The 14,734-nt window shown below is 45.1% G+C and overlaps 1 protein-coding gene across 3 annotated transcripts in view; it reads right to left on the bottom strand.

Moving 5' to 3' along the window:
• rngtt (RNA guanylyltransferase and 5'-phosphatase) overlaps positions 1–14,734 on the bottom strand; it is a 522,369-nt gene that overhangs the window by 225,214 nt on the left and 282,421 nt on the right. The window contains exon 13 of one of the 3 annotated variants that reach the window (XM_070885555.1): positions 1,912–2,054. The exons of the other annotated variants lie outside the window; for them this stretch is intronic. Within the exon in view, the coding sequence (XP_070741656.1) occupies positions 1,959–2,054 (96 nt within the window). The 3' untranslated portion in view covers positions 1,912–1,958. Of the gene's footprint in view, positions 1–1,911; positions 2,055–14,734 lie in introns of those variants that run through there. 3 annotated transcript variants of the gene reach the window in all.

The raw sequence follows: 14,734 nt of genomic DNA, 5'->3' as shown, positions 1-14,734 counted from the left end.
CTCTTGCAACATGTATGGCACCGCATGTGCCTTGTGGTGGATAGGTCGTGTACCGGAAACCAAGTGGATCTGCACCTTCGCCCCAGAGAAATTTCCGATGCCTGGCTCAAACAACGACGGGAATTTGCTCAAAATCTGGGCACATGAGGCGTCGTCGATGGATGAAAGCGCTCGGTTGCCATCCCAGTTCCAGCAGATTTTTCCCAGCCAGCTTCTGCTGAACAGTGTGGGGCCATCTTCTGGTACAATCCATAGTGGTAGTTCATGCACCGCTCCATCATAGGACACTTTTACTGCTGCACTGCCAATTACAGGGATCAGCTCTTTAGTGTAAGTTCTCAGCTTGGTATGAATAGGGCTCAGCTTGGGCCTTTGTGCCTTGTTGCACCACAGCCTCTTGAAGGCCTTTCTGCTCATGATGGACTGACTCGCACCCGTGTCCAATTCCATGGATATTGGAATTCCGTTCATGTTAAAAGTTGAACTGATCGGTGGACATTTTGTGGTGAAGTTGTGTACTCCGCACACTTCTGCCTCCTCGGTTCGAGTCTCTAGTTCAGTTTGATCCGCTATGGATCGGTCTTTCTCTGCAACGTGGTGGTTTGCAGGGTTTTCAGCTCGTCTGCACATTCGCTGGAGGTGTCCCATTGTTCCACAGCCTTTGCATGCATAGTGTTTGAAGCGGCATTGATGGGCTTGATGATCACCTCCACGGCGCCAAGGTGTTAATTGCCTTGCATTCACACTTGATGGCGGACTCTGAGTCAACTGAGGTCGTGCAGCTGCAGACTTGTACGTTCTGCCATATGCATTCCTGTCTGAAAAAGACGGTATTTTGTGTACAGTACTTGCCGATGCATCTTTATGCTGTGAAATTTGTTTGGTGTTAGCGCTGGTGGACATAAATGCCTGGGCTATCATTATGGCTTTGCTCAGGTTCAGTGTTTCAACAGTCAATAGTTTGCAAAGGATGACCTCATGGCCAATGCCAAGCACAAAAAAGTCTCTTAGCATTTGCTCCAGGAATCCACCGAATTAGCAATGTCCTTCAAAGCGCCTCAGTTCGGCGACATAGCTCGCCACTTGCTGGCCTTCAGACCGCTGACATGTATAAAATCGATACCTTGCCATCAGAACGCTCTCCTTCTGATTTAGGTGCTCCCGGACCAGCGTAAACAGTTCTTCATACGATTTGGTTGTTGGTTTCACCAGAGCAAGAAGATTCTTCGTGAGGCCATAGGTTGTTGTCCCGCAGACGGTGAGGAGGATCACCCTTCGTTTGGCAGCGTTCTCATTCCCTTCCAGCTCGTTGGCCACGAAGTATTGGTCGAGTCGCTCCACGAAGGCTTCCCAATCGTCACCTTTTGAGAATTTCTCCAGGGTACCGATAGTTCTCTGCATTTTCACGTGATGGTTCATTATCTATTATTCGTCACCAGTTGTTACATCTCAAATAAAGCAATGTGACTGAGTACTGTAGACTTGAGTAAGTGTGACCTTAGTCTCGTTATTCTGACTCCAGAGTGCTGGCACAGCATGGGAGGCCTGCTTATATATAGTGCTCCAAAGAGATGCTGGGATCCCTTGGGACTCCAACAGATGCGCCCTCTGGTGGCGGTAGAATGCTGGTTACAAGGTGTTGCATACATAACAAAAAGTACTTTGTGTTTTAAAATTTCCCTCTGAATATTGTCTGGATTGTTGGCTAACGGTGCTCCAAGAGATTCTAAGATTATACACAATCGAGCTTATCTGTAAAGATCAATTGCCCAGACTGGTCCAGAGAAGCAGCTAAATGCCATCATCTCTCAGATTATATAACATTATATTCCTGATAATATTTTTAAAAAAGTGAAAGCTTCTCAGTTTTTTATTTGCCATAATCTTAGTGCTTGTAGCAGCAATCTCTCTTACCTCTGTCATGGTCCATAAACTTAAGCACTGCATTCTACTTTTCCTTAGATGCCTTTACACCACATAAAAGAAAAACTGCTTTTGTCTTGGGAGAGTGACCTTGCATCATGCTGTGTCAGGTGCTGGTGTCTCCTTGCAACCTAATCCAGAAATCCAAATGCAAAATACACAATGTTAAGGAGATTTATCAGTTTACAGAGTTGGTAGCCTGATGGTTTGGGTACTGGACTAACAACCAGAAGTTCTGAGTTCAAATCCTACCATGGACAAGTTGTGAAATTAAATGTCATAATTGGTCAGTTGTAAATACCCAACTAGTTCACTAATGTTCACCGAGGAAGGAAGCCTGCCACTCCTACCTGTTCTGACCTACATGGGACTCCAGCCCCACACTGAGATTGAAGTGACCAAGCAAGCAAGCCAGTCATAAACATTTGGCAGCAAATTCAGGCATTATATAATTCTCAACCTAGTCGATCCTGCAAAGAAGATTAACATCTGGGGGTTGGCACCCAAATTGGGAGAACAGTCCCACAGATGAGTCAAGCAGCAACAAACATAGTCGTGACTCCTGACTCCTCCATTACCATTTCTCAATTATGTCCTGTCCCAACAGCATGATAGATCAATCAGAGGTGGGGACACGTCATAATCAGTCAGGTGGGAATAGTACTCCTGGGAGTCTTCAACATTCGACTCAGGATCTTATGGCTTCAGGTCAAGCAAAATCAAATAAACCTTCTGCAGATCATCACCTACTGCCCACCAACCCCCTTCCCCACTTCTCCCTCAACTGGAAAATCAACATAATTGTATATCAGCTGAGGCCAATATCAATTAAATGCCAAGGGCAAATGCACAGAACTGCTCTCTATGTTTACTTTACAGGGACAGGTGGCCTTATTCTAATGGCAGATTTGTGGACACACATTACTTCTGTAATGCAGAAGCACACTATATCTTCCCTTACCCTAAATCCTGTATCTCTGATCATAAACCCTCTACTTCCCCTCTCATTAAATAAAAGCTGGTCATAAACTTCTGAACTATGGACTCATGTCATACACCTCAAGCTTAACGTGTTGAGTCTTTTATCTTTCTTCAATGACAGTAAAGTCGCCTTTGCTCCCTTTAAATGTGGGCACGAAGGATTGTGTCCAGGCCAACTGCCCAGATGAATCAACAATTAAGATCAATGCCCCTCTATCTTCCAATCAATCAATATCTTCAAGGTTCTCTCTTGATCCATGAAAACCCATAATACCGTACTTAGAGCGCCGACCTGTAAATCTCCTTAGTTAGCCCATTGTTCAAGATGCTGACTACAGAGTACTGGTTCCCCAGATGAGTCCATCAACAATATTAACATCTGTGAAATGGAGCACCATAATCCTCTCAGGAATGTCCAGAATATGCACTTCCAGGTTGTCCCTAATGAAGCCATCCAAAATATCGATGACGATATGGAACAGGATGGGTGATACTGTACACCTCAAAGTGCTGGAGAAGTACCACCAGCGTCGCCTCCGCAAGGATAGATGCACCAATGTCAGTGTTCTCGCTCAGGCCAACATCACCAGCATCGAAGCACTCGACCAGCTCCGTTGGGCAGGCCACATCGTCCGCATGCTCGACACGAGACTCCCAAAGCAAGCGCTCTACTTGGAACTCCTACACGGCAAGCGGGCCCCAGGTGGGCAGAGGAAACATTTCAAGGACACCCTCAAAGCCTCCTTGATAAAGTGCAACATCCCCACCGGCATCTGGGAATCCCTGGCCAAAGATCACCCAAAGTGGAGGAAGAGCAGCCAGGAGGGTGTTGAGCACCTCGAGTCTCGTCGCCGAGAGCATGCAGAAAACAAGTGCAGACAGCGGAAGGAGCATGCGGCAAACCAGACTCCCCACTCACCCTTTCCTTCAACCACTGTCTGTCCCACCTGTGACAGAGATTGTAATTCCCGCATTGGACTGTACAGTCACCTGAGAACTCACTTTTAGAGTGGAAGCAAGTCTTCCTCAATTTCGAGGGACTGCCTATGATGATGATGATGACTACTTTTACTGAGAAAGAGAGGTTCAGTTCCTTTCTCATCTAAACTTACATCGTTCTTAAAGCAGCAGTACACAGAGGACTTGGCCGTGAAAAGCCATTGGGCTATACTTTCCACTAGGTGGTTTGGGCCTTGTTCCAGCGATGTGGGGCGTCTCGGCCTTGTTGATCACCGGGACAAGGCCCATTTTTCTTTTGCGATTTTCCACTCGGCCTTACCCCGGCGATGTCAAATGGGCGATGTGATTTTTCGGCGATCTCACGATTGCCCACCGAAAACAGAAGTAAAAAAAAGCGCTTCCTTAGCAACGCTATTCTGCGCATGTGTGGGATTTTTTTTTTGGTTGCCTTTCTTTGCTGCATTTTGTGAGGTCAGGGGTCATCACACATGCTCAGAAGGCACAGGGAAGGTCAGAGAGAGAGAGAGAGAGAGAGAGAGAGAGAGAGAGAGAGAGAGAGAGAGAGAGAGAGAGAGAGAGGGGAGGGGGAGAGGGAGGGGGAGAGAGAGAGAGAGAGAGAGAGTGGAGACAGAGCGAATGAAGGAAGACAGAGAGGCAGGAGATTTGTTGGGCTTGTTTGAATATCTCGAGATCAAAAATAGCTATTTTTACTTCTAAAAATTTATATTCTTTTACTTATTATTGTGCAAGTGGCCCGAAAGTTAAAAAATTATTTGTAAACTTTATCAAAATTATATATCAAAATGGAGGGCAAAACCGAAAGAAAAAGCACAAAACTCTTCAGCGAGAAGGCCAACGAAGCACTTGTAAATATTGTCCATGGCAGGTGGGACGACTTGACACGGGGTGTGCATGGGAAACCTCCACCCTGTGCCTACCGCAAAATGTGGCAGCAGATTGCCGATGTCATCGGCATCAAACGCGATACGGACACCTGACCTGTGCCGGAAAAGCTTGTTGGCAACAGCCAGAGTAAGTTACATGTTATATTTCAAATGTTATACATGTAATATTTTAATGATGCATGCAAATTTTAATTGGAAGCTTGAATTTTATTTCTTTATTGTATTAATTAAATTATGAATTAATTTATGCATCCTAAGAGTAAGTTGAATTTTATATTTATGAAATATTGTTCATATGCAATGCAATGCAATTTTTTAAAATAGAACACTGCATCTCTGGCATTGAATTTAAGTCTGTCATTCTTAAATGTTTATTACCAAGTCCATTAGCTTATGCCATGCCATGTTCTCTTCTCATTTGAAAAAGAAGATATCTATCAACCGCTCGGAGCAGAGTAGGACCGGGGGGCGGCTCTGCTCAGCTCCAGCCTCTGTCAGAAATTGAGGAGCTTGCAGTCGCGCTGGTGGGACATGACAGCCGTTCGGTCACGACCCGTGATGTGGACGAACCCAGCCTCGAGTCTCGTGAGTAATGGGAACTGTGTAATGTGTCAAACATTATTAAAGACATTTTAAAAATCTATCTTAGTTACGCATGTAATGTCCTGTAATTATAATGCAATATGCAATATACTTTTGATGTACAAATTATGTCATGGCAGCCCTGGTGAACCCTTGTGCATATGGGGTATTGAAAACTATTGTTATGTTATGGGTTATTGAGAACTATTGCTATGTAATGTTTCCTATTAATGATCACCGTTAATGTCCTAATAAGTTGTTTAGAAATGTCATTCGTCTTTTTAAGGTCAACCTGAGAAGGTCGTCTCACTGCAACCATCCACTCCTCCTGCACCATCAGCAGCAACCACCTCGGAGAAGGAAGAGGAAGAAGATGAACAAATTAGTGTGGAGGAAGAGGAAGAGCAGGAGGAGGAGGAGGAGCAGGAGAATGAAACATTTTTGTGGGGAGGGATGGGAAGAACCTTCGGTCATCATCTCTATTGAGATGGATGAGGCACCGGGACCAACCAGTGTGCAGGTGGCGATGCCAAGGCGTGACATTTTGCACCCAGGCGTTGACCGCACGGAGGTCGGGTCAGCGAAGTGAGCAATCGCCTACCTCGGACGGAGTCCTTGATATCCCTGTGCAGGGAGACGGTCGCGATCGGTCGCGACCTTATCCAGGGGTTCGAGGGTTTCTCCACAAACTGGAGCCAGTTCAACACGAACTTCTCCAACTGGTCTTCTGTGCAAATGGAGATAGTACGGGAGACGTTGGAGGTGATCTGCCAACAGACCGCCGCAACCAATGCCCTTCGGCATGCGTTGCTGGCTGGACACGGTGCTGCACCCCAAGGGGTCGTGTCGCTTGGAGCGAGACCCCTAGCACTTAAGCGAGTACGAAGGACACAGTTCCTCCTGACTCGGAAGTGGAGCCTCAGGCTTCTGCAACCACTTCGTCACCTCCGCCACGGCAGGAAGTCTTGCCGTCCTGTGCTGCACACCGCATTCGTGTCGGTCTGCGTAGACCAAAACGGGTGGGTGGGGTAAGAACACGGGGTGGGAAAGGACCTGGAGGGAAACGTGGCCACAGGTAGGGAGGGGGGGGGTGTTTTCAATGAAATTGTTAAATTGTTAATGTTTTGTTCATGGTTGTTTGGGGTTGGGGGGCAGGAAGGGTGTTGTTAACTAATTTTCTTTAATTAATTCATTGTGTGAATAAAAAAAAATGATTGAATTCAACAATTGTTGTGCCTTCTCTCTTAGTTCCATTAATTAAATTAAGGATAACATTTTCATATATCATATTTACAGTTGTTCATTATTTGTTCAGTCTTTTATTATAGCCGTACTTTACTTAAGCTACGCATTAATGCAGATGCCAGGCCAGTGCAGGCGAGACAAAAATGAAACCCCACGCAAGTTAAACTTTTGATTAACCCTAACTAAGTGAAAAGTGTGAATATCTACATTGAAAGTTCATGCAATGAGTTCATATATGAACTGCTGACGTAACAGCTTAGCAGCCATGTAACTGCCACTGGGTACTGGTCTTTGGGAGGGGGGTGGTGGTATCTGTGCTAGATCGCCAAGCTGATTGCGCTCCTCTAGGTTCTCGTCTGCCTCCTCTTCTTCATCCTTGCCGGCTGGCTCTTCCGTCTCCCTTCTTTCTGGAGGTGGACCTGCAGCCCGATCTGGCATTACTTATCCTCTCCTTCTAGCTAGGTTATGCAGCATGCAACACACCACAATAAACTCAGCGACCTGGTCAAGGTAGAACTGTAGGCTGCCACCAGAATGATCCAGGTATCTGAAGCGCTGCTTTAGGACTCCAGTTATCTTTTCAACAATGTTGCATATTGCTATGTGACTTTCATTATAACGCTTCTCTGCTTCAGTGACGGGATTACGCAGAGGGCTCATGAGCCAACTGGCAAGGCCTTTATCCCCCAGCATCCAACCGTGACCTTCTGGCTGATTGACAAACCGGTCAGGGATAGCACTCTTACGTAGGATGTGTGCATCATGGATGCTGACAGGAAATGTAGCATTTACTGTCATGATTATTTGGTTGTGGTCGACAACAAGCCGCATTTAGGGAGTGGAACCCCCTTCTGTTACGAAACACCTTCGCGTTCTTTAAGGGGGCTTTCAGGGCAATGTGCGTGCAGTCTATTGCTCCCTGTACCTTGGGGAAGTGTGATATTCTGTAGAAACCCAAAGCCCTCTCGGTCTGTGCCTCCCTGGTCATTGGGAAGCTTATGAAGTCCATCCTGCGAGCGTAAAGGGCTTCAGTCACCTGTTGAATGCAGCAGTGTGTAGCGTGCTGAGAGATATGACAAATGTCGCCAGCTGAAGCCTGAAAAGATCCCGATGCGTAGAAGGCTAGGACAGCAGTAACTGTCATCACAACGGACAGTGCGGTTCTGATGGTGCTGGAAGGCTGCAGATCACCCTTGACGAGTTGGCATACCTCATCGATGACCTCCTTCCGGAATCGCAGCCTCCTAAGACAAGCGTTTTCAGATAAGTTCAGGAAAGATTGCTTTTCCAAGTACCTTCGTTGGCTGTACAGTCTCCTCCTCTGTCTTTGTTTCCGTCTACGCATTACTCTGCCACCTCTTCGATTGATCCTTTCAGTAACCAGTGTGTGAGCAGTTGCAATTAAAGGCAGGGAAAGCATAGGCCCCACTTCACTATCAATAATTACTTTCACTAAATTAAACTAATCTCTCTACTCTCTAATCACTACTCGCTCTACACTGTATACCAGTCAGTCTAATAGTTCCCAACAATATCAATAATTATTTTCACTATCTATAAAAGCACTTTTCACCCCCAAAAATGTATATACAATACCTAATATCAATATATATATATACCCTAATATAATATTCTGAGTTGATCGATCTATAAGTAACTCTAATAACTCAACTATTTAGCTCCTTTTTTTCTGTTGCCTCCACCCTTTCTGTGATCTTCAAAATGGCTTCCGTAGTGCCCATTTCGTTCTGTTAAGCCCAGGAAAAGCAACTATTTCTCAGCGATCTTTTCGGCCTTGCATCAGTCCAGCAAAGTGCAGGCTCGGTGCCGAAACTTGGGATGAACCTTGTGTGGGCGATCAGTTCGCCCATCATTTCGGCGAAGTGAACCGAAACTTGGGTACCTGTCTTTCCAGCAATGTTTTGGGCCTAGTTTCCACTTTTTCCTCAAAATGGGCGATAGAGGTCCGTTTTGGGCGATAGATGGGTGATGTGAAGTGGAAAGTCCAGCCCAACTTTCTAGCTTTTTCATTAGCACTAGATCAAAAGTTTCAAAGATAATCAATAAAAAAGGCAAATGCTTTTTCTCTGAGCCTTATGACATCCAACAATCTCATATAAAGCCATTAATTCCCCACAAGAGCAAAAATCACCGTATTCCTTTCTGACTGTTCTGCAGGAAACCAAACCATCAGAAATGCATGCCACAAAACCTGAAGAATCATTTTAAAAGTGCCAGTTATCGGTGAGATTTATTGGTAGTTTTTGGGCTCACTAGGATCCTCTTTCAGGCATAGAAACCATAAATGAACTCTGGAAGGCTACAGATATATGTATACCTCCTTTTCACTTGCTTCAGAAGGGCAGCACCTTGAGGTGGTGGTTCCTGCTACTGCTTTCCAAGATCATTTAATTCCCCCACCATTCGCACCCTCATTTAGAACAGGTTTAAGAATTTGGTGTGAATATCATCCATGCCTGCTACCTTACCATTGGTCAGGCAATACACTGCAAAGTCCACTTCCTCCCACTGAACTGGCTCATTAAGACCTTCTATCTGTGCAGCACACTTCTGGAGAGCAGTGACTGTGCCAATTATAGTCACTCGCCCAGAAGAACCATCGAAAACAAAGTTTGGCCAAACAAAAAACAAATTAATGATCATTTTCATGTAATTGTTTTTATATAATTGCACTACCTTACAGATGAACACAACCTACTGATTCATGTAGTCTCATCAGTCTCCAGGCCGCATAATGGGCTGCATTATCATTTATCACAGCTCTTGATTACTCCAAAGAGGCTTCAAGTGCCGCATTAAAGGTTTTCTGCTTTCATCGAACAGCTTTTCTTCCCTTTACAGTTAACTTGAAAGGCTGCTGCTTAGTGATAAATAAGCTGAAGTTGGAAGCCGCTTGCTGCTCATGACTTCACCTGCAGAGGCAAGGCAATTACTGGCCATATTAACTCCCATATCGGCAGCCCCACAGAGTCAGCAAAATCCTTATTCAGTCTGAGCACAGAGCCCCCGACACTTGTTCCACAAAGGCCACCAGCTTGGCAGTAACCCATTGTCACAAGGCCAGTATCTTCCCAGCAACATCAAACAACACAATTGGAAAGCAAAACATGTGCCAATTGTTGCGCTGTTCTGAACCTCATGCTGATGCCACATAACTAGTAAATCTTGGGGGGGGCGCGGGAAACAGACAGTATCGTTGATCAAGGGATGTTGTTCCATCTTTGAAGCTTTAGGCCTCTGGGAGCAAATGTAAAGTGATATATATTTTTGTAGGAATGAGGAGAGGCAATGTGAACTAAATGGTACAATTTTCAAGGGGGTGCAGGAACAGAGAGACCTGAGGGTGCACATACACAAACCTTTGAAGGTGACAGAACAAGTTAAAAAGATGGTTTAAAAAGCATATAGGATCCTTAGCTTTATTAATAGAGGCGTAGAGTACAAAAGCAAGTCAGTTATGCTAAAGCTGCATAAAACATTGGTTAGGCCTCACCTGGAGTGTTGTGCTCAATTCTGAGCACGACTCTTTGGGAAGGATGTCAAGGCCTTGTGGAGGGTGCAGAGGAGATTTACTAGAATTGCACCAGGGATGAAGGACTTCAGTTATGTGGAGAGATTGGAAAAGCTAGGGTTGTTCTCCTTAGAACAGAGAAAGTGAAGAGGAGACTTGTTAGAGGTGTTCAAAATCATGAAAGGTTTTAATAGAGTAAATAAGGAGAAACTGTTGTCAGTGGGATAAGGGTCAGTAACCAGAGGACACAGATTGAAGTTGATTGTCAAAAGAACCAGAGGCGACATGAGGAAACGTTTTTTTTACAAAGCAAGTTGTTGTGATCTGGAATGCAATGCCTGAAATGGTGGTGGAAGCAGATTCAATAGTAACATTCAAAAGGAATTAATTGGATAGCTCTATCAAAGATGCAGCAGAGGCACAATGTGCCAAATGGCCTTCTGTGCTGTATCGTTCTATATATGCTATGTCCTCCTGAAGTCTGCGACTATCTGCCTCATTGTTTGCCACATTTCTGAGTCATCTGAAAACTTTGAAATTATGCCCTGTATACCCAAGTCCAGGTCATTAATATATTAGAAAGAGCAGTGGTCCTAATACCAACCTCTGGGCAACACCATTTACCATGACTATCTGCTTTTTGCCCCTTAGCCAGTTTCCTATTCACTCTGCCACTGTCCCTTTCATTCCTTGGGCTTTAATTTTGCTAACAATCCATCATGTGGTACGTTGTCAAACGCCTTTTGAAGTCCATATACACAACATCAACCGCATTACCCTCATCAACCCTCTTTATTACTTCATCAAATAATTCAATCAAGTTCGTCAAACACGATTTGCCTTTAACAAATCTGTGCTGACTTTAATTAATTAGCCCATACCTTTCCAAATGCCAATTTATTTTGTTCTGAATTATTCTCTCTAAAGGTTTTCGCACCACCAATGTTAGACTGACTGGCCGAGCACCATTCCCATATCCAAGGAGGATTGGAAGATTGTGGCCAAAGCCTTCGCAATTTCCACCATTACTTCCCTCAGCAACCTAGGAAGCATCCCATAGACTGGGTGACTTTTCCACTTGAGGACTGCCAATCTTTTAAGTGCCTCCTTTTTTTTAAATCATAACCAAAATCGCTACCACCTCCTCTCCTTTACAGCTACATTGGCTTTGGTGAAGACAGATGCAAAGTACACATTTAGGGCCCAAGTTTCCACACGATAAAAAACGGGCGCCCCTCCGAGCTGCGCGCCCATTTTTCATGCCTAAAACGGCGCCTAAAAAAAAACTCGCTATTCTGGAGCGTTCTGCAGCTCCTTGTCTGCCTGGCGTGACGCCCAGGGGGGCGGAGTCTACAATCACGCCGATTTTGTAAGTGGGAGGGGGCGGGTACTATTTAAATTAGTTTTTTTCCTGCCGGCAACGCTGCGCGTGCGCGTTGGAGCGTTCACGCACGCGCAGTGTGAAAAAAACATTGGCACTCGGCCATTTTTGTAGTTCTTTGCAGCTGTTTAATTTTTGGACATTTTTTTTAAACAAAAACACATTGCCATCAGCACTTGCAGCCTTCTCACTGTATCCTCTCCTCCTCCCCCCCCCACCGCGGGAAGAACGGGCATCTCCTCCCCCCCCCGCGGGAAGAACGGGTGCCTCCCCCCCCCCCCCCCGCGGGAAATAATGGGCGCCTCCTCTCCCCCCCCCCCCCCCCCCGCGGGAAGAACGGGCGCCTCCGCCCCCCCCCCCACGGGAAAGAACGGGCGCCTCCTACCCCCCCCCCCCCCCGCGGGAAAGAATGGGCGCCTCCTACCCCCCCCCCCCCCGCGGGAAGAACGGGCGCCGCCTCCCCCCCCCCCCCCCCACGCGGGAAGAACGGGCGCCTCCTCCCCCCCCCCCCGCGGGAAAGAACGGGCGCCTCCTCCTCCTCCTCCTCCTCCCCCTCCCCCCCCCCCGCGGGAAAAAACGGGCGCCTCAGGCTGACTGCAGCATTCTCCGTGCCTTCACACAGGTAGGAAGATGGTTTATTTAATCTTTTCTTTGCTTATAAATGTTTATTCAGGTTGGATTTATTTGTATAATATTTGTAGAAGTATAAATAAGGATTTATTGTAGAATTTAATGACTTCCCTTCCCCCACCCCCCCACCTCGTTCTGGACGCCTAATTTGTAACCTGCGCCTGATTTTTTAATGTGTCGAACAGGTTTTTTCAGTTCTACAAAAATCTTCACTTGCTCCATTCTAACTTAGTTTGGAGTACGTTTTCACTGTGGAAACTTTGAAATCAGGAGTCAGTGGCCGGACACGCCCCCTTTTGAAGAAAAAATTCTGTTCCAAAGTAGAACTGTTCTACCTGGCTAGAACTGCAGAAAAAAAAAGTGGAGAATTGCGATTTCTAAGATAGTCCCATTCTCCACCAGTTGCTCCTAAAAATCAGGTGCAAATCATGTGGAAACTTGGGCCCTTAGTACCTCAACCATGGCCACTGCCTCCATAAAAAGATCTCCTTTTTGGTCCCTTATCGGCCCCACCCTTCCATTGACAAGCCTTTTACTATTTATAAGTTTATAAAGACCTTTGGTTTCCCTTTTAAGTTAGCCGCTAACCTATTCTCAATCTCTCTTTGTCCTTCTTAGTCCCTTTTTTATATCTCCTCTGTTGCATGACAGGCAAATATTACGCTGCCTCAAAATCTGGTCGAGGAAGCAGGGAGATCACAAACCACAAAGATCAGCCATGATTTTAGTGAATGGCAGAGCAGGCACAAGGGACCAAATGGCCTACTCTTGCTCCTATTTCTTATGTTTAAATAGAAAGTCTGTTGGTAGCAAAACATTCTTTGCAAGAAACAATCAACTTGGTTTCACAAATAGGTATTTGCTGCTTGGTTTGTTTCCTTAAGATGCATATCCGATTATCTTATTTAACAGCTATTATTATGGACAGGACAGCTGCTTAATACAGTATGAAAAAGGGTGAGTGTTGTATTTATCCTACTGTCATGATGTTTCTGCTATATACAGCTGTACAAGAGCTAGTTAGAAAAGACCATACCAATTATATTGATTGACAAAGCATAACAAATTAAAAACAGTAAAAGTATTACATGGAGAATCAAAACAGGAAAAGCAGCTTTGTTGATGATTTTCTGTTACAAGGAAAACACAGATGCCATTAGTCAAAGAGCAGCTAATTCCTAATGAAGGTGCAAAGCTTACTTGGTAAAAATAAAAGTAATCCATAGCTTGCATCTATCAAATGCACTCAAGTACAGTGCACTTGATGCAGGATAAAGTGTTTTTTTTAAACACTTCAAGTAAATATTTGTCATAGCTCTGGGTAAAATTCCTATAATTCTAATGAACAACACTGAACTAAAAACATAAGAATCAGGAGCAAGCCATAAGAATCAGGAGCCTGCTCCACCATTCAATATGATCATGACTGATCTTCGACCTGAACTCCACTTTCCCACAAGTGTGGCTATAATGACATGCCACATGTACTAATTTTAGTAAAAAATGCCTTACATGCAATACAGGTAGATGTACTTCATAATTTGTATCGGCCTTCACGTTAGAAGACACTAAAAACATCCAATAGTGGATAATCAAGGGGCTATGGGGAGGGAGGAACTTAATACAACCACTATCACTAAAGTAGTAGTACTTGGTAATATAATGGGACTAAAGGCAGACAAAGTCATCTGGACCTGATACTTACATCCTGGGTCTTAAAAGAAGTGGCTGCAGTGATAGTGGATGCATTAGTTGTAATCAACCAAAATTCCCTGGATTCTGGGGAGATCCCAGCGGATTGGAAAACCGCAAATGTAATGCTCCTATTTAAAAAAGGAGGCAGACAGAAAGCAGGAAACTATAGACCAGTTAGCCGAACATCTGTCGTTGGGAAAATGCTGGAGTCCATTATTAAGGAAGCAGTAGCAGACAATTGGAAAAGCATAATACAATCAAGCAGAGTCAGCATGGTTTTATGAAAGGGAAATCATGTTTGACAAATTTGCTGGAGTTCTTTGAGAATGTAACAAGCAGGGTGGATCAGGAGGGAACCAGTGGATGTGGTATATTTGGATTTCCAGAAGGCATTCGATAAGGTGCCGCATAAAAGATTACTGCACAAGATAAAAGCTCACGGGGTTGGTGGTAATATATTAGCATGGATAGAGGATTGGCTAACAGAGAGTCGGGATAAATAGGTCATTTTCCAGTTGGCAAACAGTAACTAGTGGGGTGCCGCAGGGATCGGTGCCGGGGCCTCAACTATTTACAATCTATATTAATGACTTGAAGGGACCGATTGTAATGTAGCCAAGTTTGCTGATGATACAAACATTGGTGGGAAAGCAAATTGTGAGGAGGAAGCAAAAAATCTGCAAAGAGATATAGACAGGCTAAGTGAGTGAGCAAAAATTTGGCAGATGGAATTTTGGGTCCAAGTTTCCACACGATAAAAAACGGGCGCCCCTCCGAGCTGGGCGCCCGTTTTTCGCGCCTAAAAAAAACCTCGCGATTCTGGAGCGTTCTGCAGCTCCTTGTCTGCCTGGCGCGGCGCCCAGGGGGGCGGAGCCTACACTTGGGCCGATTTTGTAAGTG

Source organism: Pristiophorus japonicus, chromosome 7 (genome assembly GCF_044704955.1).
Source record: "Pristiophorus japonicus isolate sPriJap1 chromosome 7, sPriJap1.hap1, whole genome shotgun sequence".
Taxonomy (NCBI): Eukaryota; Metazoa; Chordata; class Chondrichthyes; family Pristiophoridae; genus Pristiophorus; species Pristiophorus japonicus.
This window is presented reverse-complemented; position numbering and strand designations above follow the sequence as displayed.